Genomic DNA, 27278 nt, shown 5'->3' with positions numbered 1-27278 from the left:
GCTGGCCGCACGGGGCCCATGGAGAAGTTTGTGGTTGCGGTCCGCATTCACCGCCGGAGACCGTGGCAACTGCACGGGCCTGGCAAACCCCCATGAAATGGCTATTTTGCCACATCCCTTGCACGTGGAGGCGCGGGCCGGGCAGCGCTGGCGGGGGTGCTTGGCCTGCCCGCAAAGGTAGCAGCAGGGCCCCTCGGGGTTGCCAGGCCACCTTGCAGCGCAGGTCTGTGGGGGAAAGGGGGAAATCTCGAGGTCGGCCGCGGAGGGGTTGCACGCTTCCCAGGGGGCTGCCGCGTGGTTGGGAACTTAAGCGCGGGCGTTCCTGGAGGCCATGTCCAGGGAGCCTGCAAGGACCCGTGCCTCCCTGAGACCCAGGGTGTCCTTTTCTAACAGACCCTGGCGGATGTGTGAAGATAGCATACCTGCCACGAAGCGTCCCGGACTAAGAGTTCCGTGTGTTCGCTCGCCGAAACTTGCGGGCAGCTACAGCTTCTTCCCAGCACCTGGAGTGCACGGTAGAATTCCTCCAGTAATTCCCCAGGGGTTTGTTGCCTTGTTGCAAGCAGGTGCCAGGCGTAGACCTGGTTTACCGGGCCAATATAGTGTCCTTTTAGCAGCTCTATTGCCGGAGCGAAGTCTTCCGCTTCCTCGATGAGGGTGTAAATCTCTGGGCTCACCCTTGAGTGCAGGACGTGCAGTTTCTGCTCTCCCGTGGGTGCGTTTTCGGCCATCCCGAGATACCCTTTAAAGCACGCCAGCCAGTGCTTAAAGATTGCCGCTGAGTTCGCCGCGTGGAGGCTACGTTGCAGACACTCCGACTTGATTCGGAGCTCCATCCTTTCTTCTTAAAAAACTAGCTTATTAAATTGATGCACGATCAATGACCACTAAAGCGAGGTTGTAGTCCAACTGAAGGCTTTAATAAGCTAAATGTTTCCCCCAGCAGCACAGGTACAGGATGAAGGCTGCTGGGGTGGCACGGGTTCTCATACCCCGCCTAGCAGGGCGGAGCTATCATACATTCTAACCAATAGAAAGCATACAGTTTCCACCAATGTGCTTTAGCCTATCAGGTACCGTAATACCTATAATACCACACAGTGCATAGCCAGTGGACATGAAAATGTCTGATTGTCCATCTGACGGAAATCAGATATCGCGAATTTCATTTCTGGCTAGTAGATTAAAAAAAGGAATAAAAGATACTGTAATTAAGCATTCGATGTCAATAATCATATTTGCGTGATTTTGCATTCATGTATTTTAACTTTTTTGTGCATTTATTGACAAAATGGTGAAGCGAAAAAGCAGTGTATGAATGTTTTTTAGATTGCTTTGTGTGCTTTGTTTCCTTGGTTATTGCTTATTGGCTTTCTGCTAAAATGAAGTGTAATGCAGGTGAAAGTGCCAGACTACAGCGCCATAGAAACAATCAGCAATATTGTATGGAGTGGGGAGCTGACAAGGTCAGCTTAATGGGAATTTGTTTTAATCGAATTCACCATCATTTCTAAATTTTTTCAAAAACAAAATACCTCTTGTGATGTTTATTTAAGTTGTTTTATTGGATGAGTTGAATCTTTCCAAGTTAAAGAGACTTGAAAATTAACGGGTTCACTGTATAATTCATCCACTCTGTTTTTGCAGAGCTTTTGTTCTGAAATATCATTTTCTATTTACTATTAAGCAGAATAATTTTGCCCACAAAAGGGAATTATCCGGGAACACCAACCTTGAATATAATGTTAACTGAAGTACAAATATTAGCCTCGTCTGTCTGTTTTTTGTGTGCCATATTGTTGGTGAAGGATCATGTTATAAAATAAGTTAGGTCAGAGGGTCTGGTAGGAACCTTCTCTTAACAATCCAAGAGAAAGACAGCTGTATTTGCTACTTTATTGTTACCATTCATGCATCTCCTACAGGCATCTTACCATTCAACCAATTGTATTGTAAATGCTTTAATATAACTACAAATAAAGCAGTGTCTAAAATGTTATATAACAAAGTCACAGTATCAACAAATACACATCAAGTCATGATAGTATTTTATTTTTGTATTACTCAATAATAATGAGAAAGGTATCCTACTGAAGTCTTTGTTCCTACAAATTATTAAACCAGATAACTCAGTCACCTAAAAATCCCCACCTTCTGTTACCTATATGCAATCTTTAGAATTTCAATAAATGACTGTTTGGGAGGAGTGGAGGAAAGGGAATAGTATAACATTAGCAATTGATTTGCTCTTTTCATCTACTATATTTGATTTGGTAATAACAGAAAATAAAATACCTTTTCTTAAAAGCTTTTGTACAAACCATTTATATTTTACATATTTACAAATTTAAATTGGCATTAGCAAAGATGTAAAGAACAGGCTTTATCATTAGAATGGGAAGTTTTGTTGCGTATTCATTGAAAGTTTTGAATGTTCGGCAAGATTCAAGTCTCAGTTTTTGGTCACATGATGGCAGACTTGCATCTGTTTAGGAGACGGAATGCCTCAACTCATTATAGATGTCTCATTGTTATCATAGATTCCTTTTGGATAAGTTCTCTCATTAACATGTGGATATGTGACTAGAAGAATTAGAATTACTCTGCAGGAGTGGAATATGACATAAGAAAGTTTCCTCAGGAATTATTTCCATCCAGCTTTATACCAGGGCACTCTGGCATTTATAGTTATGATGACAATAGTGTAGTTTTTCTTTTGCTCAAATATTCCAAAGATACGGATCCTTGGTTCAGTATGTTGTGTGCAGTTCCATGAGTATGGATCTAATTGTTGCCTGAAGAATGAATGCAGAAGATGCATCAATAATGGAATTTAAAAGAGCCTTTAACCATAAGTCATTGAAATGTCTTGTATCTGAATGTTTTTTCCCTTTGGGAATATCAAACTGAAGGAGGCCATTAATGTATTATGATTTATTATTTTCTGCATTGTAAAACAGGATGTGGTAAATGTAACCCTGATTTATAACAACCTTGTTGCAGGGGAGAGATTCACTCGAGCCCACATGTTATTTGAAGTTGTGGCGATTTGCCAATAAAAGTCTTGTTATGTCCGAGCTTTTATTGCCTGCTGATGAATGCCTGATCTCCGCTAAATTGTGAATCATTATACTGTCAGCTAAAATTAAAATGTTTTTATTGCAAAAGCAAGGTCCTCATGATGTGGGGGAGTAAAGCTAATGTGTAATACATGATAAATTGTGATAGACAATGCCACAGATGTTTTGCAAACACATTCTACCTTTGAAAAGACTTGTAAAAATTCTGTTTATTTAATGAAGGTAATATAATGGGATGTCAGAGAAGCTGGATGGTTTTAAATTTGCAAACTACAGTGTCGGATTTCTGACATAAAGGATGCACATCATAATATATATATGCCATCATCTTTGTGCAAGTGATAATCCAAAATTATAAAGAAATTAATGTGTGCACTTTAATTGTCTGTTACTACCTCAACAATATTAACATATATAGCAGTGGAGCCAAACAAAATAAACATGCAGAAAGCTGTAGGTGACATATGCACAATTGGAATTCTGATTTTTTTTTAAAAGTGTACTAACAGGTCGATGTACTCCCAAAACAGTTTACTGTTCCTTTGAAAATAATCTTGGACCTGGCACATCAATTTCAAGTCCTTTTTCCAGTCATCGGATTCATAATCTCTAATATGCTGTTCCTGTAGATTTCTTTCAGCTGCCCTGGTAGGTCTGTATTTCCACAACAGTGGTATTTAATGCTGGGTTCTGAGAGTTCTGGACTATTAAGCTTGTCTTTATCAAGGTATTTTGAGTTTTCTTTCTTCTTTTTATTTCAAATGGTTCCTGATTCTATTCATCCTCCTCTGGTTCTTTCTGTAATATAGGCATTTCTTGCTTCAGGCACTCTCTGAAAAAGCTGAGGATTGCACTGTACATATGACGCTTGCTTTTTTCAGCTGTAATAAAATGGCCTTCATCTGGGTAAATCTGTCTCATAAAGAAAATAAAAGGTTTGTGAGACATGTGATAGGCTAGTCAGCTTTAACCATAACCATAGGAAACTAAGAAAATTTGGTCTGTCCACATTGACTCTTCCCAATTTTTACAGATGCACCATAGAAAGCATCCTATCTGGTTGCATCACAGCCTGGTATGGCAACTGCTTGGCCCGAGACAGTAAGAAACTACAGAGAGTCGTGAACACAGCCCAGTCGGTCACGTAAACCCGCCTCCCATCCATCGACTCTGTATACACCTCCCGCTGCCTTGGGAAAGTGTGCAGCATAATCAAAAAACCCTCCCTCCCGCGTTATTCTCTCTTCCAACCTCTTCCATCGGGCAGAAGATACAAGAATGTGAGAACACTCACTAATAGGTTCAAAAACAGCTTCTTTCCCGCTGTTACCAGACTCCTGAATGGTCCTCTTATGGACCAAACGGATCTCTCCAAGCATCTTCTCTACTGTGTAGCACTGCACTCGTATACTTCACCCGATGTCTATGTATTTACATTGTGTATTTATCGTATGTCCTATTTTTATTCATGTATGGAATGATCTGTCTGGACTGTACGCAGAACAATACTTTTCACTGTACCTCGGTACATGTAACAATAAATCTAAATCTAAGTCTAACAATATATTTGAACTGAACTAATAGTTAAAGGCATTATAATCATTGGTACTTATCTGGACAATGGTGTGTCAATTTAATACATTTTTGATATATAATTACATAAATGACCATCAATGGTAACAACAGTTATGTATTTGATTAGGCATTCTCATCAGTGAGCATATAAAAATTGCATTGCCTTTAAAAAATTATTGAATGGAAACCATTGTGTTCTTCACAGGGTGAGAACTGGAAATGGTGCTCTTTCTGCCAGTCCCATAGGGGCGAATTTATTGTTTCATAGTATCCCGATAGTGCAAAAGAAGGCCATTTAACCCATTGAGTCTGCACTGCCCCTCTGAAGGAGCACCTCGCCCAGGCCCGTGCCCCATAACCTCACCCAACATTTTGGACACACAAAAGAGCAATTTAGCATAGCCAATCCACCTAACCACATCTTTGGACTGTGGGAGGAAACCGCAGCACCTGGAGGAAACCCACGCAGACACGGCGAGAATGTACAAACTCCACACAGTCAAACAAGATTGGAATTGAACTCGGGTCCTTGGTTCTATGAGGCAGTAGTGTTAACCACTGTGTCACCATGCCACCCCAAATTAACGCTTTCCCTCTCCCGCCCCACACTAATGTAACATCCAGTTTGATGATTGATATGCCTTCAATAAGCACACGACGAGTGATGAATGTAACTGAGGCTTTAATACACTAAACAGCTAGCCTCCTGGCCTCTGGTCCTGAACTGGGGTGGAGGCGGAGACTCGGGCATGAGCCCGAGGGGAGGAGCCACAGGCGGAGCCAGCCGGGACAAGCCCAGGCATGTACAACCCAACACAATGCAACACAGTGGTTTACCACAATGATGTTGGGTTGTCAACCTAATGTTCTGAAGGGTCCTACGAACTCAAAACATTAACTCTGTTTCTCTCTCCACAGATGCTGCCAGGACTGCTGAGTATATCCAGCATTTTCTGTTTTTATTTCAGATTTCTAGCATCTGTAGGATTTTGCTTTTATTTGAGTCCACAATTTTACGTTGCTTGTTGAAATATTTAGGCGTCGGATCTAAAAATGTTTTACAGCAGCTATGATGAGGCCGCACAGTGCGGCAGACAAGGCCTGGCGTTGGGACCATGGTTGAATCTCTCAGGATATTCTGCTGAGAAGTTTGCAGTGTCTGTAGGCATAAATAAATGTTGTGCCTTTGGGAATGATTCATAAATTCTCATTCTGAGAGCAGGGGTACTGGTCCTGATATACGAATTGCAAGCTTGGAAGGGAGCAAGGGGAAGAGTTTGTAATCAGGAAACAAGTTCTTGGTTGGTTGGTTTCTGCTGAGTAGCTGTTAATTGGCCACAACGCACTTCATTCGGTGTGTATAAAGGGTGGGGTCAGAGTCGGCAGACTGCGCACCTTTTAGTCAGCATTTTACATCCCACAATAAAATAGAAGATTCTCCTCATAATTTCATCAAATAGTCCATCAAATAAACATTTATGAGCGGGCATAGATGCAATGCAGAATTCTTTCAACATTTATTTCAATCAAAACATAGAAGAATGCTCCCTAATGGACCAGTCTAATATTTCAGGCTTTTTGTACTCTGGTCTGATTGCACTTTTAAGCAAAAATGAAATAGAGTAAATTATGAGAGATACTTTGTATTCTGGTTTCTAGTCACTGGACACTAGATATAGGCTGTCAAATTCCATTGTTAGTATTTGTCAGACTTCACCATCATCACTTAAATATCACCAGCGTTCAGATTGTCTTTCACCAACTTGTTACATACTGAAGCTACACAACTGCTTTCAGGATGTGGACACTGTTGACTAATTCAGGGAATAGTCTATCTTCCTTTTGGTGTCATTTTCATCAAGGGTTCCATTACCTTCCTCCAAGTGCTCATTGGCCCAAGGCTGTTGCTATTTTCTGAATTGGCTTGTTTGATTAATTACTGCCTAGCACTCAATGCTGACCAGTCACATGTAGTACAATCTACTGTAATGATCATAGTAGATCTTAAAACATGGATACTTTTGATCTTACTGCAGGACTAAAACAAAATGAGGTGACAGTATCACGGTGGCATGAAATGGATATCCAGCGATGTTCCATAGGGTGGAGTTTGGAAGCAATGCCCAAAAGCATTAACTCCTTCAGTTACCTCAACCTCTCGATTTGTTACACTGGCATTCCAAAAACGCATTAATTGTAAATTAAATACCTGTATAGTGTAGTTTCTTTCAGCTTTCACCAGGTGTTGTATCAGCTCAGCTGTGTGCTGAAAATGTACAGTTGCTGCAAAAAAAAGCAGTGAAACGGTTTTCCACAGATTCACAGAGAAACAACTGAAAATATAAAACTGGCCTTTATTAGATGTTCATCAAGGCAGATGTCATCAAATCAAATAAAAATACTTTTAAATTGCTCGAAATTAATTCTACACAGAATTGTTTCAAATTTAATGTTACCAAGGTCAATCTAAGGTCGACATAATTCTACTGTATATTTGTTGCAAAATGTATTAAAAATTGCAAGTCTGTCCATTAACCAGCTGCCATCTTAAGTCGAATCAAGAAGTATGGAATATCGGCATCATGGTCTACCCTGAATTCAGTTTCTTCCATACTGGCTGTTCACGCCGGCGGGAAGCTCCGGTCCAACACCAGCGCACGGGTTTTGCAGCGACGAGGGGTGCTGTCAATGGGAAATTTCATTGACAACGGCGGGACTGGGATATCCTGCTGGCAGGTCGCCTGCCCCGCCGAGAAATACGTGGTGGGGTGGTCGGTAAATCCACAAGCATCGTTCACCAATACCCAATCTTCATCACTGGCCTCCCTCGCTCTCTTTAAATTATTATCCACAAGCTTTAACATTGCTGCAGGTTAGCAAATCAATTCAAAGTGCTAGAAAAGCCCTGGGATTTATTTCTAGGCGCATAGAAATCATGGGCAAAATTCTCCGGTATCGGCACGATGTCCGCCGACCGGCGTCAAAAACGGCGCAAATCAGTCGGGCATCGCGCCGCCCCAAAGGTGCGGAATCCTCCGCATCTTGGGGGGCCGAGCCCCAACCTTGAGGGGCTCGGCCCGCGGCGGACTAATTTCTGCCCCGCCAGCTGGCGGAAAAGGCCTTTGGTGCCCCACCAGCTGGCACGGAAATGACATTGCCGGGCGGTGCATGCACGGGAGCATTAGCGGCCGCTCACGGCATCCCCGCGCATGCGCTGTGGAGGGAGTCTCTTCCGCCTCCGCCATGGTGGAGACTGTGACGAAGGCGGAAGGAAAAGAGTGCCCCCACGGCACAGGCCCGCCCGCGGGCCAGGCGGGCCCCGATTGCGGACCAGGCCACTGTGGGGGCACCCCCCGGGGCCAGATCACCCCCCCCCCCCCCCAGGACCCCGGAGCCCGCCCGCGCCGCCTTGTCCCATCAGTAAGAGAGGTGGTTTAATCCACGCCGGCAGGACAGGCATCCTAGCAGCGGGACTTCGGCCCATCCGGGCCGGAGAATCGCGGGGGGGGGCCTCCAACCGGCACGGCGCGATTTCCGCCCCCGCCGAATCTCCGGTGCCGGAGAATTCGGCAACCGGCGGGGGCGGGATTCACGCCAGCACCCGGCGATTCTCCGACCCGGTGGGGGGGTCGGAGAATCGCGTCCCTGAAGTAGTGAAGCTATCCAAAACTAGTCCTGGTCAGGGCACAATCTCTAAATTTGCAGATGATGCTAAGCTAGGGAGAATAGTGAATTGTGAGGATGATGCTGGGCGACTTCAGAGGGACATTGACAAGTTGGCCAAATGGGCAGACACCTGGCAGATGAATTTCAATGCAGCAAAATGTGAGATAATGCATTTTGGTAGAAGAAACTCTCTTTGCTCAGAGAGTAGTTGGGTTTGGAATGCACTGCCTGGGGGATTGGTGGATCTGGATTCCATAGGAGGTTTCAAAAGAGAGCTGAGTATATATTTGAAAGTGATGAATTTAGAAGACTACGGAGATAGGGCTGGGGAATGGCACTGGCTAGGTGTTCTTTTGAGAGCTAGTGCAGACACGATGGGCTGAATGGCCTCCTTCTGTGCTGTAAATAACAAACAATCAAACAAGTAACAAATAACAAACAAACAGACATGATAAAGAACTTTACATTTCAGAATGATTTGGTAGATGTGGACAGATTACCAAAAAGAAAATGCTCGAAAATTTCAGCAGGTCTGGCAGCATCTGTAGGGAGAGTAACGAGCTAACATTTCGAGTCCAATGACTCTTTGTCAAAGCGAACAGACAGAGAAAGTGGAAAGTATTTATACTGTGGAGTGAGAATGAAAGATGAGTCATAGCCACAGAAACCCAGGGTAACCGGGTGCTAATGGCCACAGAAACCAAGGGAAAAGAGTGCTAATGGCAGTCCCCAGAGAGGACAAAAGATGTGAAAGGCCAAACAGCAGAGAAACTAGCATCCTACCCTGTGGACAGATTATTCCACTTGTGGGAGAATCCAAAGTGAGGAGCTACAGATGTAAGAAAGCGACCAATAGAGAAATAATGAAAAAATAATTTACTCAGAAGTTAGAACATGGAACTCACTCCCATAGTACGTGATTGAGATAAACAACTTCGATGTTTTAAAAAGGCAACTTCACAGGTACATCAGAGAAAACGTAGAGAGAGATGAGGTAGATAATGTAGAATATAAATACCAAGACAGAAGAATTGGTCTGTTTCTATGCTGTATATTCTTTGTAATTATCATTCAAAATGTTACTTAACCTTTTACATTCTAGCTGCCTCCATGGCCTCCAGGAAGATTCCACTCCTCATTTTTGTGCAAATTTTTTTTTTATAAGCAGAACCCCATATTTCCTAGTTCCAGAATTTTGGAAATTGTAAGCATATTAAGAATTCAATTTTAATCAGCTGCTAATTCACTGCAAATTCTCACACAGGGATCTCTTTTGCTTAAATTTGAAATTTAAAGCGGTAATGTCAATCCTGATAGATGCACTATGCTGGGAATGACAAGTATACAACTTTTAAAAGGCTGCAGCAATTAAAGATCAACTACACTTTTCGGTCAGTGTTGCTGTAAATGGTGCAATATCTTCAGACTTCTGGTGTTGCCTGGGATGGAACATTTTGGGCGCAATTCAGCGGACTCAAGTTAAAGTCTGCTGATGGCGCATTTAACGGGATGTTTCTTGGTGGCTGCAGGGCCAAGAAACCTGGCAAGTTCCCCAGTGCCCGATCCCTGGTAGTGCCAACCTGGCACCTGGGTACCATGGTAAGGTCATTCTGGCACCCTGACAGTGCCAGGGTGACACTGCCAGGGTGCCAGGCTGACAGTACTAAGGCTCAGGTGCCAGAGGGTGTTCCAGGGCCACCAACCACCCGAGGATCTCCAATGGACTGGGAAACACACACAAGTGCCATTGCAACTGGCCCATGTTTGTGTGGACCAGTACTAAAAGGCACCCTGTCGAGGTTTCCCTGGAATTCTCACTGGGTGTTGGGATGATGGCTGCTGCATGTGTGGTGTTGCCTCCTGCAGTGTTCTGTCACAGTCTCCAGGCATCATGGCCTGATTGGGGCTAGGTAATGATTCCCACATGCTACATCGCCCACCCACCCACAGAAATCCACTTGGGTTGCGTGTGGTGCTCACTTAACCACGATTGCCAGTCCCTATTAAAAATTGCCTTCAGCCCCACGGCCAGTTGCCTCAGCAGTTGGTGGGGGTTATGGGTGGTAGGTGGGGCAAACGGGCAGGGACAAGCGTTGCCCCCAGAACAGATACACAGGATCCATGGGACGGCATGGTGGTGCTGCACACGGTTTCCCCCCCAGCGCATCCCCCACCTTGTAATGGTGGCCCACCCCTGCGAGGGACGCCGCCACCAGCCGTGGGTCCCCCACCCCAGCCGTGGGTCCCCCACCCCAACCGTGGGCCCCCACCACCAGCCGAGGGTCCCTCACCCCCTGCTGAGCACTGGTGCGGCAAGCCCAGCGCACCTGGGCTCTTTGCCTGTGAGCGAAGATGGCTACTTACCTCCTCGGATCCCTGCAGAAGCCCTTCCAGCAGGTTCATGTTTTCAAAAAGGAATACTGATTGGCGTCAGCGTGACCACTTGCTAGGGAGGCCGATGAATTACAAGAGGCTGTTGGATATGGGGTTGCTCCCATTAATTATATGGAAATAGGGCTTAAGTGGGGATAATTGGTTTCTCACCACGCTACGGCGGGATCCTGATTTCACCTACGAGAACAGGCCGGTTGCATTGCAAACTGTTTAGTGCCTGGTGCGGTTCTTGTTTTTGGCCTCTCCTGCTATTCACCGGCCTCGTTTTGCTCGAGCGACAGCACAACGAGGCCAGAGAGCCAAGCCCATAGAATCATAAAAACCCTACATTGCAGAAGGAGACCATTCAACTCATCACGTCTGCACAGACCTTCCAAGCGAGCACCCCACGCAGGTCCAATCCCCAGCTCCATCCCTGCAACCACACCCAAACTTTGGACACAAAATAGCAATCTAACGTGGTCAATCCACCAAACCCGCACATCTTCAGACTGTGGGAGGAAACCGGAGCATCCAAAGGAAACCACGCAGACACGGAGAGAATGTTCAAAGTCCACACAGACAGTCACCCAAAGTTGGAATTGAATCCAGGTCCCTGGCATTGTGAGGCAGCTGTGCTAGCCACTGTGCCACCCTGTCGTGGTAGAAAGTGATCAAGTAGACCCCTCAGATAGCCAACGTGGTGAGAGAGAGCAACAAGGAGAGGCAAGCAGAATAACAGATAGATAGAGAGAGACAGAAACAGAGAGAGTAAAGGAGAGATGTTTGTATCCATTCCCGAAATCTGGGGGACGTGCCATGGATTTTGTTTTGACCACATCCTCAACTTTAACCAAAACCTTGGATACAAAAATGACTATAACTCCATCAGTTTGAAAGCACTATCTAAAATATTTTAAAGTATTTTGGGGAGATAGCGAACAGCTTTGTGCTTGAATGTGAGAGGTAGGGCTAAGTAAGTCTTACCATCAGCAGTCCCATGTATGATCAGAAAACTCTCATCGTTAATTTCATTAATGTTTTGTAGCACACTGGATTCCTAAAAGCAATCAAAAATTGAGTTATGAATATGAATTTTACTTACAGTCTTCTTTGGCTATTTATATTAAAACATAATTAGCACATCTAAATGCACAGCATAACAATGGGGCAAGAGGGATAGGGTTTTAAACTAAATAGTGGGGGAGAGGGTTCAGTTGTATGGAAAATTAGAAAACCAAAGTTAAAGGAGAAGGTAGGAGTGCAGGTCAATGATGAGGGCTTTAAACTAGTTAAGGCGGGGGGCGGGGGTTGGGGGGGTGGATGAGGTGAGGGTGGGAAGGTGGCACAGAGGAGGGCTCTGGAGAGGTTTGTAAAGTTTCCAAACCATGTTAAAGAATAAAGAGTATGGAAAGTGGCAGAAATCTTACTTCAGGCACGGCAGAAAAGGGGACAACTATGAGAAGGGTACAGTGTACAGTTTCTGGTCACCCTATTATAGAAAGGATATTATTAAACTAGAAAAAGTGCAGAAAAGATTTACTAGGATGCTACCAGGACTTGATGGTTTGAGTTATAAGGAGAGGTTGGACAGACTGGGACTTTTTTCCCCTGGAGTGTAGGAGTATTAGGGGTGATCTTATAGAGGTTTATAAAATAATGAGGGGCATAGATAAGGTAGATAGTCAACATATTTTCCCAAAGATAAGGAGTCTAAAACCAGAGGGCATAGGTTTAAGGTAAGAGGGGTGAGATACAAAAGGATCCAGAAGGGCAATTTTTTAACATTGAGGGTGGTGAGTGTCTGGAACGAGCTGCCAGAGGCAGTGGTAGAGGTGGGTACAATTTTGTCTTTTAAAAAATATTTAGACGGACATATGGGAAAGCTGGGTATAGCGGGTTATGGGCCAAATGCGGGCAATTGGGACTAACTTAGTGGTAAAAACTGAGTGGCATGGACAAGTTGGGCAGAAGGGTCTGTTTCCATGGTGTAAACCTCTATGACTCTAACTTTCCAAAACTCTCTAGACTGGGCGGCATTGACAAGTAATAATAATAATAATCGCTTATTGTCACGAGTAGGCTTCAATGAAGTTACTGTGAAAAGCCCCTAGTCGCCACATTCCGAAGCCTGTTCGGGGAGGCCAGTACGGGAATTGAAACGCGCTGCTGGCCTTGTTCTGCATTACAAGCCAGCTGTTTAGTTGGGCCGAGGGGCCTGTTTTCATGCTGTAAACCTCTATGATTCCATGACTATGACTAAGGTGGTGGTCAATGCAGGACTGAGGGTGCTGTACCTAAGTGCGCGCAGAATACGGAACAAGGTAAATGAGCTTGGAGTGCACATTGAAATTGGCGAGAACAATGTTATGGGGATCACAGAGATGTGGCTACATGGGGATCAGGGCTGGGATCTAAATATCCAATGATATGTGTCCTATCGAAAGGACAGGCAGATGGACATAGGGGGCAGAGTTTCCTTGTTAGTAAGAAATTAAATGAAATTGCTAGCACAAAGCAATATAGAGTTGGAAGGCGTAAAATCTGTGTGGGTAGAGCTGAGGAATCGCAAAGGAAAAGAGACCCTGATGGGAGTTATGTACAGGCTCCCTTCGCACTAGTCAGGATGTGGGGCAGAAAATAAATCAGGAGATAGAGAAGGCATATAAGAAAGGCAATATTACAATAATCATGGGGGACTTCAATATGCAGGTGGACTGAGAAATCAGGTTGGTAGTAGATCCCAAGAAATGGAATTTGTGGAATGTCTACGAGATGTTTTTTTGGAGCAGCTTTTGGGAATTCATGAGAGAACAAGCAATTCTGGATTTGGTGATGTGTAATGGAGGAGACTTGATTAGGGAATATAAAGTGAAGGAGCCCTTCGGGGGCAGTGACCACAATATGACAGAATATACCCTGCAGTTTGAGAGGGAGAAGGTGGAATCAGATGTAACGGTATTACAATTGAGTAAAGAGAACTACAAAGACATGAGGGAGGAGCTGGCCAGAGTTGATTGGAAGGGGAGCTTAGCAGGGAAGATGGTGGAACAGCAATGGCAGGAATTTCTGGAGGTTATTCGGGAGGCACAACAGAAATTTGTCCCAATTAGGAGGAAACATGTTAAGGGGAGGATGAGGCATCCATAGCTCACAAGTGAAGTCAGGGACAGCATAAAAGCAAAAGAAAAAACATACAATGTGGCAAGGGTTAGTGGGAAGCCAGAGGATTGGGAAGCCTTTAAGAGCAAGCAGAGGGCAACTAAAAGAGCAATAAGGGGGGAGAAGATGGAATATGAGTGTAAGCTAGCTCGTAATATAAAAGAAGATTGCAAGAGTTTTTGTTTATATATAAAAGGTAAGAGAGAGGCAAGAATGGATATTGGACCACTGGAAAATGGGGCTAGAGAAGTAATAATAGGGGAACAAAGAAATGGCAGAGGAACTGAATAGGTACTTTGGATCAGTCTTTACAGTGGAAGGCAACAGTGCATACCAAAACTTCAAGAGAGTCAGGGGGCAGAGGTGAGCATCACTAAAGCGAAGTTGCTGGGGAAGCTGAAAGGTCTGAAGGTGGATAAATCACCCAGACCAGATGGACTACACCCCAGGGTTCTGAAGGAGATAGCTGATGAGATTGTAGAGGCATTGGTGGTGATCTTTTAGGAATCACTGAAGTCAGGGAGGGTCCAAGAGTACTGGAAAATGGCAAATGTTTAAGAAGGGAGGGAGGCAGAAAAAGGGAAATTAAAGGCCGGTTAGCGACTTTGATCATTGGTAAGTTTTTTTAGAGTCCATTATTAAAGATGAGATTGCGGTGTCCTTGGAGGTGAATGATAAAATAGGATGAATCAGCATGGCTTTGTCAAGTGAGCTCATGCCTGACAAATCTGATACAATTCTTTGAGGAGGTAATGAGGAAGTTAGACAAGAGAGAGCCAATGGGCGTGATCTATTTGGACTTCCAGAAGGCCTTTGACAAGGTGCCGTGCAGGAGGCTGCTAAATAAGATAAAAGCCTTTGGTGTTAGGAGCAAGGTACTGGCATGGATAGAGGATTGGCTGACTGGCAGAAGGCAGAGAGTGGGGATAAAGGGGTCTTTTTCAGGATGGCAGCTGGTGACTAATGGTATTCCCCAGGGGTCAGTGTTGGAACCACAATTATTCACAATGTACATTAAAAATCTTGAAGAAGGAACTGAGGGCATTATTGCTAAATTTGCAGATGATATAAAGATATGTAAAGGGACAGGTACTTTTGTGGAAGTGGGGAGGCTGCAGAAGGACTTGGGAATGTCAGGAGATTGGCAGATGGAATGCAATATGGAAAAGTACAAGGTTATGCACTTGGTGGGACGAATTGAGGCATAGACTACTTTCTAAATGGGGAAATGCTTTAGAAATCTGAAGCCCAAAGGGACTTCGGAGTCATAGTTCAGGATTCTCTGAAGGTTAAAAGGTTCAGTTGGCAGTTAGGAAGGCAAATGCAATATTAGCATTCATTTTGAAAGGGCTAGAATACAAGAGCAGAGATGTACTGCTAAGGCTGTATAAGGCTCTAGTCAGAACCCATTTGGAATATTGTGAGCTGTTTTGGGCCCCGTATCTGAGGAAAGAAGTGATGGTCTTGGAGGGAGTCCAGAGGAGGTTCACAAGAATGATCCCTGAATGAAGGGCTTGTCATATAAGAAGCAATTGAGGACTCTGGGTCTGTTCTTGATGGAGTTTAGAAGGATGAAGGGGGATCTCATTGAAACTTACAGAATACTTAGAGGCCTAGATCGCGGGGACTTGGAGAAGATGTTGCTACTAGTCAGAGAGAGTTGAACCCAAGGACACAGCCTGAAACTGAAGGGATGATCCTTTAAAACAGAGATAAGGAGGAACTTCTTTAGACAGACGGTGCTGAATCTGTGGAACTCTTTGCCGCAAAAGGCTGTGGAGGCCAAGTCACTGAGTGTCTTTAAGACAGAAATAGATAGATTCTTGATGAATAAGGGGATCAGGGATTATGGGGAGAAGGCAGGAGACTAGGGATGAGATACATATCAGCCATGATTGAATGGTGGAGCAGATTCAATGGACTGAATGGCCTAATCCTGCTCCTGTGTCCTATGGTCTTCTGGAAATTAGCTGTGAAAAATCAATGCTAAGTTTCCTTTTTGGGGTGGGATTTCAGCATGACAGTGCTTTTGTTTGTCCCTCTGTAACCAGCCCTGCTCTGACATATTTTCCTGGAATGAGGTATATTGGATAACTGCAGTGAGCTCCTGGTGTGCCTTCACCATCAAGTAGAGACCTGCTTTTGTGAGTGAAGAAATCATGATGCTGGTGCAGCAATGATATAACAAAGAGGCTGTGGCCTGTAACATGTAAGCATGTGCGGCAGAATACAATGCGAGGAGGCATTTCATTCCATATAGGGAGACCTGGGTCTTCATCACTGCTTCATGGTGTCTGTTAGTATCTTCCAAATTGCAGCATTGGGAGAGAGTGGGAACTGGCATGAAGAAAGAGCTCTGCTGGGTCTATGCCTCATGACCATTTGCACGCATAGGTGGGGATCAATTAGCTAGACCAATCTGGTGGAGGTCAGGCAGGGGCATCCTGGTTAGGATAGTGAGACAGTGTTAGGTCTTTCAGACATTGTGCTTCAGACATTCTCATCTATGATCCCTTCTGATTTTGGGTGGGATAGTGCTGAGCATTTCTGGCCAAAATGTTAAATGATTGAATTGGTACGCAGTCTTTTCCTTCTTGTGTGTGTTTTTAAGAACTCACTTGATAAATGTTTTCATCTCGTGATGGTAATCCAAGGTATCGCTCTGTGAATGCTGAAGCTGTAAGAAGAAAAATCAATTTAATCCACATTTGCATGGTGTCTTCATCCTTGTGAATGAACTAACACTAAACAACCAACAATAACTTACCTGAACCCTTACCCTTTTCCTATGAGACTGAACAACATGAGGCGATCAGTCCTCTTAGGTGCCAATGCCAGCTTTATAATTAACTTGTGGCTAACAAAATGACAGAATATTAAACTTGATTTAAGATAAAACTGAAATCTGTGAACAGATTTCTCAAGAAGCTGTATTAGCCATTCATCTTTTCCTGTGTTTATCAAGGCACAACTGGTGTACAATCTCATGCTAGTATAGCAACAGGGCAATGAAAATGTCATCAAGGTTGCATTGAAAGACTCAATTGCTGCCATTCTTTTTTTTAAATTTAGAGACCCAATTCTATTTTTCCAATTAAGGGGCAATTTAGTGTGGCCAATTCACCTACTCTGCACTGAGTGCTGAATTTGGTGCATTTTGAGTGCTATAGTAAGAGTTTGGTGACCGAGGGAGTATAAGGCTTAATTTTTATCGAAAGTTTAGTCTTTCTTTTATTTAGCTAATTAACTTAAAAGTTGCTGTTTGGTTTAAAAGAAGGTGAATTTTCAATCAGCTTTAAACAAGCTTCTACTTGTAGGCACTTGCAGCTGGAGCTTGTTAATTAGTTAATTTGATTAGGCCAGTTTTCAGAGGCTAGATTCACAGTATAAAAGTGATCCCCTACAGTGCAGACTTTGTTTGCACTGAGTGCTGAATTTGGTGCATTTTGAGTGCTATAGTAAGAGTTTGGTGACCGAGGGAGTATAAGGCTTAATTTTTATCTAAAGTTTAGTCTTTCTTTTATTTAGTTAATTAACATAAAAGTTGCTGTTTGGTTTAGAAGAAGGTGAATTTTCAATCAGCTTTAAACAAGCTTATTACTTGTAGGCACTTGCAGCTGGAGCTTGTTAATTAGTTAATTGGATTACGCCAGTTTTCAGAGGCTAGATTCACAGTATAAAAGTGATCCCCTACAGTGCAGACTTTGTTTGCACTGAGTGCTGAATTTGGTGCATTTTGAGTGCTATAGTAAGAGTTTGGTGACCGAGGGAGTGCTGAATTTGGTGCATTTTGAGTGCTATAGTAAGAGTTTGGTGACTGAGGGAGTGCTGAATTTGGTGCATTTTGAGTGCTATAGTAAGAGTTTGGTGACCGAGGGAGTGCTGAATTTGGTGCATTTTGAGTGCTATAGTAAGAGTTTGGTGACTGAGGGAGTGCTGAATTTGGTGCATTTTGAGTGCTATAGTAAGAGTTTGGTGACCGAGGGAGTTAGGTGAGGAGGGAGTAAGGTGCTCCTTTCATTTTGTTTCCGACATTTCCGCAAAGAGTGAGAAGAGAGCCAGGAGTTTACAGAAAGTGTAGCTGACTGGGAGCAGAGTCGGAGGGCGGAGATCTAGTTAGTCCACAGGGCAGCTATATTCTGTAAGGTAAGAGGGGATGGAGGCAGTTGCATGCTCCTCCTGTAGGATGTGGGTGGTGAGGGATACCACCGGTGTCCCCGCTGACTATACCTGCGGGAAGTGCACCCAACTTCAGCTCCTCAAAGACCGTATTAGGGAACTGGAGCTAAAGATGGATGAACGTCGGATCATCCGGGAGGCAGAGGGGGTGATTGAGAAGAGTTACAGGGAGGTAACCACACCCAAGGTACAGGACAAGAATAGCTGGGTTACAGTCAGGGGGAAAAAAACAAACAGGCAGACAGTGCAGGGATCCCTCGTGGCCGTTCCCCTTCAAAACAAGTATACCGTTTTGGATGCTGTTGGGGGGGATGACCTACCGGGGGAAGGCCCTAGCGGCCAGGTCTCTGGCACTGAGTCTGGCTCGGGGGCTCAGAAGGGAAGGGGGGAGAATAGAAAAGCAATAGTTGTCGGAGATTCAATGGTTAGGGGAATAGATAGGAGATTCTGTGGTCGCGAGCGAGACTCCCGGAAGGTATGTTGCCTCCCGGGTGCCAGGGTCAGGGATGTCTCGGATCGTGTCTTCAGGATCCTTAAGGGGGAGGGCGAGCAGCCAGAAGTCGTGGTGCACATTGGTACTAACGACATAGGTAGGAAAAGGGGTGTGGAGGTAATAAACACGTTTAGGGAGTTAGGCTGGAAGTTAAAAGCCAGGACAGACAGAGTTGTCATCTCTGGTTTGTTGCCGGTGCCACATGATAGCGAGGCTAGGAATAGGGAGAGAGTGCAGTTGAACACGTGGCTGCAGGAATGGTGTAGGAGGGAGGGCTTCAGGTATTTGGATAATTGGAGCGCATTCTGGGGAAGGTGGGACCTGTACAAGCAGGACGGGTTGCATCTGAACCAGAGGGGCACCAATATCCTGGGAGGGAGGTTTTCTAGTACTCTTCGGGAGGGTTTAAACTAATTTGGCAGGGGAATGGGAACCGGATTTGTAGTTCAGCAACTAAGGTAGCCGATATTCAGGACGCCAAAGCGTGTAGTGAGGCAGTGGGGAAGGGAACACTGACAAAGGAGAGTACTTGCAGGCACGGAGATGGGTTGAAGTGTGTATACTTCAACGCAAGAAGCATCAGGAATAAGGTGGGTGAACCTAAGGCATGGATCGGTACTTGGGACTACGATGTGGTGGCCATCACGGAAACCTGGATAGAAGAGGGGCAGAAATGGTTGTTGGAGGTCCCTGGTTATAGATGTTTCAATAAGATTAGGGAGGGTGGTAAAAGAGGTGGGGGGGGGTGGCATTGTTAATTAGAGATAGTATAACAGCTGCAGAAAGGCAGTTCGAGGAGTATCACCCTAATGGGGTAGTATGGGTTGAAGTCAGAAATAGGAAAGGAGCAGTCACCTTGTTAGGAGTTTTCTATAGGCCCCCCAATAGTAGCAGAGATGTGGAGGAACAGATTGGGAAACAGATTTTGGAAAGGTGCAGAAGTCACAGGGTAGTAGTCATGGGTGACTTTAACTTCCCAAATATTGAGTGGAAACTCTTTAGATCAAATAGTTTGGATGGGGTGGTGTTTGTGCAGTGTGTCCAGGAAGCTTTTCTAACACAGTATGTAGATTGTCCGACCAGAGGAGGGGCAATATTGGATTTAGTACTTGGTAATGAACCAGGGCAAGTGATAGATTTGTTAGTGGGGGAGCATTTTGGAGATAGTGACCACAATTCTGTGACTTTCACTTTAGTAATGGAGAGGGATAGGTGTGTGCAACAGGGCAAGGTTTACAATTGGGGGAAGGGTAAATACGATGTTGTCAGACAAGAATTAAAGTGCATAAGTTGGGAACATAGGCTGTCAGGGAAGGACACAAGGGAAATGTGTAACTTGTTCAAGGAACAGGTACTACGTGTCCTTGATATGTATGTCCCTGTCAGGCAGGGAAGAGATGGTCGAGTGAGGGAACCATGGTTGACAAGAGAGGTTGAATGTCTTGTTAAGAGGAAAAAGGAGACTTATGTAAGGCTGAGGAAACAAGGTTCAGACAGGGCATTGGAGGGATACAAGATAGCCAGGAGGGAACTGAAGAAAGGGATTAGGAGAGCTAAGAGAGGGCATGAACAATCTTTGGCGGGTAGGATCAAGGAAAACCCCAAGGCCTTTTACACATATGTGAGAAATATGAGAATGACTAGAGCGAGGGTAGGTCCGATCAAGGACAGTAGCGGGAGATTGTGTATTGAATCTGAAGAGATAGGAGAGGTCTTGAACGAGTACTTTTCTTCTGTATTTACAAATGAGAGGGGCGATATTGTTGGAGAGGACAGTGTGAAACAGACTGGTAAGCTCGAGGAAATACTTGTTAGGAAGGAAGATGTGTTGGGCATTTTGAAAAAACTTGAGGAAAGACAAGTCCCCCGGACCTGACGGGATATATCCAAGGATTCTATGGGAAGCAAGAGATGAAATTGCAGAGCCGTTGGCAATGATCTTTTCGTCCTCACTGTCAACAGGGGTGGTACCAGGGGATTGGAGAGTGGCGAATGTCGTGCCCCTGTTCAAAAAAGGGACTAGGGATAACCCTGGGAATTACAGGCCAGTTAGTCTTACTTCGGTGGTAGGCAAAGTAATGGAAAGGGTACTGAAGGATAGGATTTCTGAGCATCTGGAAAGACACTGCTTGATTAGGGATAGTCAGCACGGATTTGTGAGGGGTAGGTCTTGCCTTACAAGTCTTATTGAATTCTTTGAGGAGGTGACCAAGCATGTGGATGAAGGTAAAGCAGTGGATGTAGTGTACATGGATTTTAGTAAGGCATATGATAAGGTTCCCCATGGTAGGCTTCTGCAGAAAGTAAGGAGGCATGGGATCGTGGGAAATTTGGCCAGTTGGATAACGAACTGGCTAACCGATAGAAGTCAGAGAGTGGTGGTGGATGGCAAATATTCAGCCTGGATCCCAGTTACCAGTGGCGTACCGCAGGGATCAGTTCTGGGTCCTCTGCTGTTTGTGATTTTCATTAATGACTTGGATGAGGGAGTTGAAGGGTGGGTCAGTAAATTTGCAGACGATACGAAGATTGGTGGAGTTGTGGATAGTAAGGAGGGCTGTTGTCGGCTGCAAAGAGACATAGATAGGATGCAGAGCTGGGCTGAGAAGTGGCAGATGGAGTTTAACCCTGAAAAGTGTGAGGTTGTCCATTTTGGAAGGACAAATATGAATGCGGAATACAGGGTTAACGGTAGAGTTCTTGACAATGTGGAGGAGCAGAGAGATCTTGGGGTCTATGTTCATACATCTTTGAAAGTTGCCACTCAAGTGGATAGAGCTGTGAAGAAGGCCTATGGTGTGCTCACGTTCATTAACAGAGGGATTGAATTTAAGAGCCGTGAGGTGATGATGCAGCTGTACAAAACTTTGGTAAGGCCACATTTGGAGTACTGTGTACAGTTCTGGTCACCTCATTTTAGGAAGGATGTGGAAGCTTTGGAAAAGGTGCAAAGAAGATTTACCAGGATGTTACCTGGAATGGCGAGTAGGTCTTACGAGGAAAGGTTGAGGGTGCTAGGCCTTTTCTCATTAGAACGGAGAAGGATGAGGGGCGACTTGATAGAGGTTTATAAGATGATCAGGGGAATAGATAGAGTAGACAGTCAGAGACTTTTCCCCCGGGTGGAACAAACCATTACAAGGGGACATAAATTTAAGGTGAAAGGTGGAAGATATAGGAGGGATATCAGAGGTAGGTTCTTTACCCAGAGAGTAGTGGGGGCATGGAATGCACTGCCTGTGGAAGTAGTTGAGTCGGAAACATTAGGGACCTTCAAGCAGCTATTGGATAGGTACGTGGATTACGGTAAAATGATATAGTGTAGATTTATTTGTTCTTAAGGGCAGCACGGTTGCATTGTGGATAGCACAATTGCTTCACAGCTCCAGGGTCCCAGGTTCGATTCCGGCTTGGGTCACTGTCTGTGCGGAGTCTGCACGTCCTCCCCGTGTCTGCGTGGGTTTCCTCCGGGTGCTCCGGTTTCCTCCCACAGTCCAAAGATGTGCAGGGTAGGTGGATTGGCCATGATAAATTGCCCTTAGTGTCCAAAGTTGCCCTTGGTGTTGGGTGGAGGTGTTGAGTTTGGGTAGGGTGCTCTTTCCAAGAGCCGGTGCAGACTCAGGGGGCCGAATGGTCTCCTTCTGCACTGTAAATTCAATGATAATCTATGATTAATCTAGGACAAATGTTCGGCACAACATCATGGGCCGAAGGGCCTGTTCTGTGCTGTATTTTCTATGTTCTATGTTCTTTGTACTCTGCACATTCTTTTGGGTCGTGGGGGTGAGACCCACGCAGACGCGGGGAGAATGTGCAAACTCCACAAGGAAAGTGACCCGGGGCCGGGATCGAACCCAGGTCCCAGGCATCGTGAGGCAGCAGTGCTAACCACTGCGCCACCATGCTGCCCAAATTGCTGCCATTCGTGCAAACCATTTTAACTGCAGTTATTAGTATGATATGGAACTTCAATTTTACTTCCCATCATCAATATGAACAAAATTATAAATACTAAAAATCCCGACAAAAAATGGAAAGGTTTACTGTCACCTAGCTTTAACATTTTAAAGATGCCACTGACTTGCCATTTAAATTCAAAGTCTAGGAAACCTATGTCTTAAGATCTTATCAGTAAATGGTTATAGGAATAAGGTGAGAAAGTAGAGTTGATTATCATACCATGATCTCATTGAATGGCGGAGTGGATTTGATGGGCTGAATGGGCTACTTCTGCTCTTATGTCTTGTGGTCTTATGGTCTTAAGAAAGGTGACAGGCCAGCTAAGTCTGGGAGAGAGCTTTTCATGAAACATTATTTCCTTTTCAATTTTGCTCATCTGTTTTTTGTTTGGATCTGTAGGTGAGATTTTAACTCATTTAAAACCCACCACTTGCACAGGGTAAAATGAGGCTCTTTATGTCAAGCAGTCGAAGAGGTGTGGTATACAGCAGCACAGCCTGAGTTAACCTGTCAAGATTAGAGTGGTGAGTGTCTGGCTGAGAAATTAGCCGGCCTTCATTTCAATAAATAACTTGTGATTGAATCCATAGAGAAATGTTAAGCATGGCATCAATTGTACTGGCAGCTCAATAATTACTGTTAAAAAAGGAAAGTGTTGAACAGTTAATATGATAAGATAAATGACTGACACAGAATTTCTCAAGAGATCCGTGAATATGCAGTCTCCCCTGGACGTAGAAGCTATGATACAAGGACAGATATTTGTCATTCATAAGAAAGTATATTGGGTTGGATTCTCCCGTCTCCCAGTCATGTTTTTCGTCGCCTCAGTTTAGCTGGCGGCAGGATTCAATCTTCCCGCCACTTTCAATGGGATTTCCCATTGAAGCCACTCCACACTTCCGGGAAACCCGCAGGTGGGGGTGTGCTGCCGGCGGGAAGGGAGAATTTGAATGGCCAGAGAATTCCAGCCGCTACTAGTAGCCAGTATGGATTTTAAAATCTCAAACATCTTTGACCTTCATTGCTATTCTGTCTGACTTTTCAACTTAAATTGATTTAATTATATCAAATTTTGAACTCAGAAACACAGACAAATCGAGGAATTTGCTATCTCTATATAAATCCGATATACGGTCTAATCATTGAACTTTACACAATTGCACCTCCATAAAATTTTCATGCTTGTTTCCTTGCTGAACACTTCTTTTCAGCATTGACTTCATTTTTGTCAAAAAGATTCAAAAATATGGATAATCAAAAAGCCAAACCGATCTGCCGTAACTGTATACAATCTTAGGGACTCTTATTGTGGGGAGATGTTGGTGCAGTGGTATTGTCACTGGACGAGTAATCAAGAGTATTGCAATAAGGACCTGGGTTCAAATCCCACCATGGCTGATGGTGATGTATTAATTCAATAAAACAAATCTGGAATTTAAAGTGCAGATGACCATGTTGCAAAAACTTGCAAAGATCTCCCATCCTTAACTGGTCTGGCCTACATGTGACTCGAGATCCACAGCAATGTGGCTGACTCTTCAAGGCCCTCCAAAATGGTAAATAGGGATGGGCAATATGGGCATATGCCATGAATGAATTTTTAAAAACCCTCCTGAATAGAGCATTGGGGAGAAAGCTGAAGACCCATACCACCCCCAAAGATTTTTTTGTTCATTCATGAGATGTTGGTGTCGCTGGCTAGGTCAGCATTTATTGCCCATCGCGAATTGTCCTTGAGCAGCTATTGGTGAGCTGTCTTCTGGCAATGCTGCAGTCCATATGGTGCCGGTATGTCCACAGTTAGGGAGTTCCAGGTTTTGACCAAGCAACAGTGATGGAAGGAAGGTCATTGATGAAGCAGCTGAAGATGGTTGGACTTAGGACACTACCCTGAAGAACTACCGCAGTGATGTCCTTGAACTGAGATGATTGACCTGTCGTGTTGGGTGTTCTGATGCACAAATGATCCAACACGGCTGTAGATGATACAACTCTGTTTTATTGTCTAAACAATGGTAACAACTAACTACTGGCTTGGGTACGTGCTTGACCAGCTAACCTGTGGACCCAGCCCTATCACTATCTTAGTGAGGCTCTCAGCACATGGCCTATGTCTGAGTGGCGCACTGTGAGCTCTGAGCTATCTCCTGGTAGAATGAGTGGGAACTGTGGTGTTCCCTGTTTTATAGTGCGTGTGCTCTCACTGGTGATTGGCTGCGATGTTATGTGTGTGCTGGTTGGTCCAACTGCCTGTCCATCAGTGTGTGTGTGATTGCACCATGATATGCTGATGTGGATATCATGACATGACCTTCAACCACAACTATCTTCCATTGACTCCAGGAGGGGAAAGTTTTCCCCTGTTTCCAGTTGACTCCAGGGTTGCCAAGGCTCCTTAATGGCACACTTGGTCAAATTTAGCTCTTTTTTAAATAAATGTTTTTATTGGGTTTTTGAACAAAGTATATTTACCGTTATGTACACAAAATAGAATACATATATGAAGAGAATGAACATGCGCAAAAAACAAGCAACACCAAAAAAAAAAAATTAGAATAAAATAACTGGTAGGTTATTATGTGCTAGATCAACAACAGCAGCTCTGTACAATTGGCAGTATTGTTTTTAGCACATAAGTAGGCATCTGTTTGTGGGGAGGTGGAAACTGGGGAGGGGGGGGTACATATGCATTTGGGTGCCGGGAAACAATTACAGAACAAATGCAGAGGACAATACGCGGATGGATCTGGTGTTGGCGTTGTCGCTTGCTAATCCCGGACGGTTTTCGCTGCCGTTGTCATCTCGCGTTCACCTCCGCTTCAGCCATTCGTCCCGTCTTTCGCCCGGATTTTCCTTGTTCTCTGCTCCTATAGATGCCAAGTTTCCTGTACCCTCCTTCCGGCTGTCATTCCCTTGCCTCCCCCCACCTCACTGGTTCCCCTCTATTGTTCCCCATCTCCTCCCTCTTCCCTCCTCCTCTCCTCCCCCCCTTCTGCCCCCTACCCCCTCTCCTGTGGTTCGCCTTTCTTTTCTCTTCGGTTTAGCTGCTACACCCCCCCCCCCCCGCCCCCCCCAACCCTCCCGCTCTATCCCTCCCTCCCCCGCCTCGGCTACTTTCCCTGATTCTTGGCTACCTGGCTATTCTTCTGCTTATTCATTGGCCACAAACAGGTCCCTGAACAATTGGATGAATGGCTCCCACGTTCCGTGGAAGCCGTCGTCTGACCCTTGGATGGCGAATTTGATTTTCTCCATTTGGAGAGATTCCGAGAGGTCGGACAGCCAGTCTGCAGCTTTGGGTGGTGCTGCTGACCTCCAGCCGAACAGGATTCTACAGCGAGCGATCAGGCAGGCAAAGGCAAGGGCGTCCGCCCTCCTCCCCAGGAATAGATCTGGCTGGTCTGATACCCCGAAGGCGACCACTTTCGGGCATGGCTCCACCCTCATCCCCACCACTTTGGACATTGCCTCGAAGAAGACCAGAACATGTGGGCGTGGTTGGCCGGGCCTCCTTGGCACCGTTCACATCTATCCTCCACCTCCGGGAAGAACCTACTCGTACGAGTTCTTGTTAAGTGGGCTCTATGTACCACTTTTAGTTGCATCAGGCTGAGCCTTGCGCCTGTGGAGGTGGAGTTGACCCTATGCAGTGCTTCGCTCCAGAGTCCCCACCCTATTTCAATCCCCAGGTCTTCCTCCCATTTCTTTCTTGTTGCGTCCTGTACTGTGTCGGCCCTTTCTACCAGTCGGTCATACATGTCGCTACAGTTCCTTTTATCTAGGATGCTTGCGTCCAGTAACTGTTCCAGTAATGCCTGTCATGGCGGTGGTGGATACGTCCTTGTCTCCTTTCGCAGGAAGTTTTTGAGTTGCAGGTACCTTAGCTTGTTCCCCCTGGCTAGCTGGAATTTCTGTCAGTTCGTCCATTATTGCGATCCTGCCGTCCGTGTATAGGTCCCTGCGTGTCAGTGTCCCTCCGTCCTGTCCCCACTTTATAAAGGTGGCATCAGTCACCGCTGGTGTGAACCTATGGTTGTTGCAGATGGGAGCTTTGTCCGACATTTTGGTCAGGCCAAATTGCTGCCGTAGTTGGTTCCAGGACTGGAGGGTGGCTATTACCACCGGGCTGCTGGAGTGTTTTTTGGGTGGGGATGGGAGTGCCACCTCGCCCGACCTCTACAGTTTTCTGCCCGCTCTTCTCCCATCCTACCCTGCACTTCTCTCACTTGCTCTCCCTTCTCCGCTACTCTTGTTCCCTCATGCTGGGGCCTGGTCTCCCACCTGAAGCGGTCCCTCGGGTATTGGTTTGCCTTTTATTCAGGGTGCGTGCGCTTGCCATGGCGGGGTGGGGGATGGGGGGGGCCTGGTGTCGCCTCACCCTGCCCCCCCCCCGTTGGCGTGCTGTTGCCCCTTGCCAGGGGCCCATTATTTCTACCCATGCTGTCGGCTTTCCAGCCGTGTTACCCGACAAACCTGTTTGCTTCGACGGGGGCTGTGAAGAAGTATTCTCTTTCTTGGTACGTGACCCAGAGCTTCGCTGGGTATAGACCAAAACGCATGTTGCTCTTGTGAAGAGCTGCAATCGTTCTATTGAATTTGGCCCGACTTCTGGCTAGGTCTGCCCCAATGTCCTCGTAGACTCTAATGAAATGCCCTTCCCATTTGCAGGTTCTGTTTTGCCTGGCCCAGCTCAGGATTGTTTCACTGTCTTGACACCGGTGCAGTTTAGCTATAACTGCCCTCGGATGATTCACTGTCTTGGGCTTTGGGTGCAGCGACCGGTGTGC

At 45.3% G+C, this 27278-nt stretch overlaps 1 protein-coding gene across 1 annotated transcript in view; it reads right to left on the bottom strand.

The window, feature by feature from the left end:
* Positions 1 to 898: 898 nt before the first annotated feature.
* Positions 899 to 27278, bottom strand: part of LOC140388578 (inactive dipeptidyl peptidase 10-like) — a 1987526-nt gene continuing 1961146 nt past the window's right edge. Inside the window, exons 23-26 of the mRNA XM_072473003.1 lie at positions 16475 to 16533; positions 11682 to 11754; positions 6865 to 6938; positions 899 to 3992 (exon numbers count right to left, since the gene is read on the bottom strand). Coding sequence (XP_072329104.1) covers positions 3855 to 3992; positions 6865 to 6938; positions 11682 to 11754; positions 16475 to 16533 — 344 coding nt within the window. The 3' untranslated portion in view covers positions 899 to 3854. The remainder of the gene's footprint in view (positions 3993 to 6864; positions 6939 to 11681; positions 11755 to 16474; positions 16534 to 27278) is intronic.

The sequence above is a fragment of the Scyliorhinus torazame genome, chromosome 2, assembly GCF_047496885.1.
Source record: "Scyliorhinus torazame isolate Kashiwa2021f chromosome 2, sScyTor2.1, whole genome shotgun sequence".
Taxonomy (NCBI): Eukaryota; Metazoa; Chordata; class Chondrichthyes; order Carcharhiniformes; family Scyliorhinidae; genus Scyliorhinus; species Scyliorhinus torazame.
The sequence above is the reverse complement of the archived record's forward strand: the minus strand, read 5'-3'. Positions and strand labels throughout refer to the sequence as shown.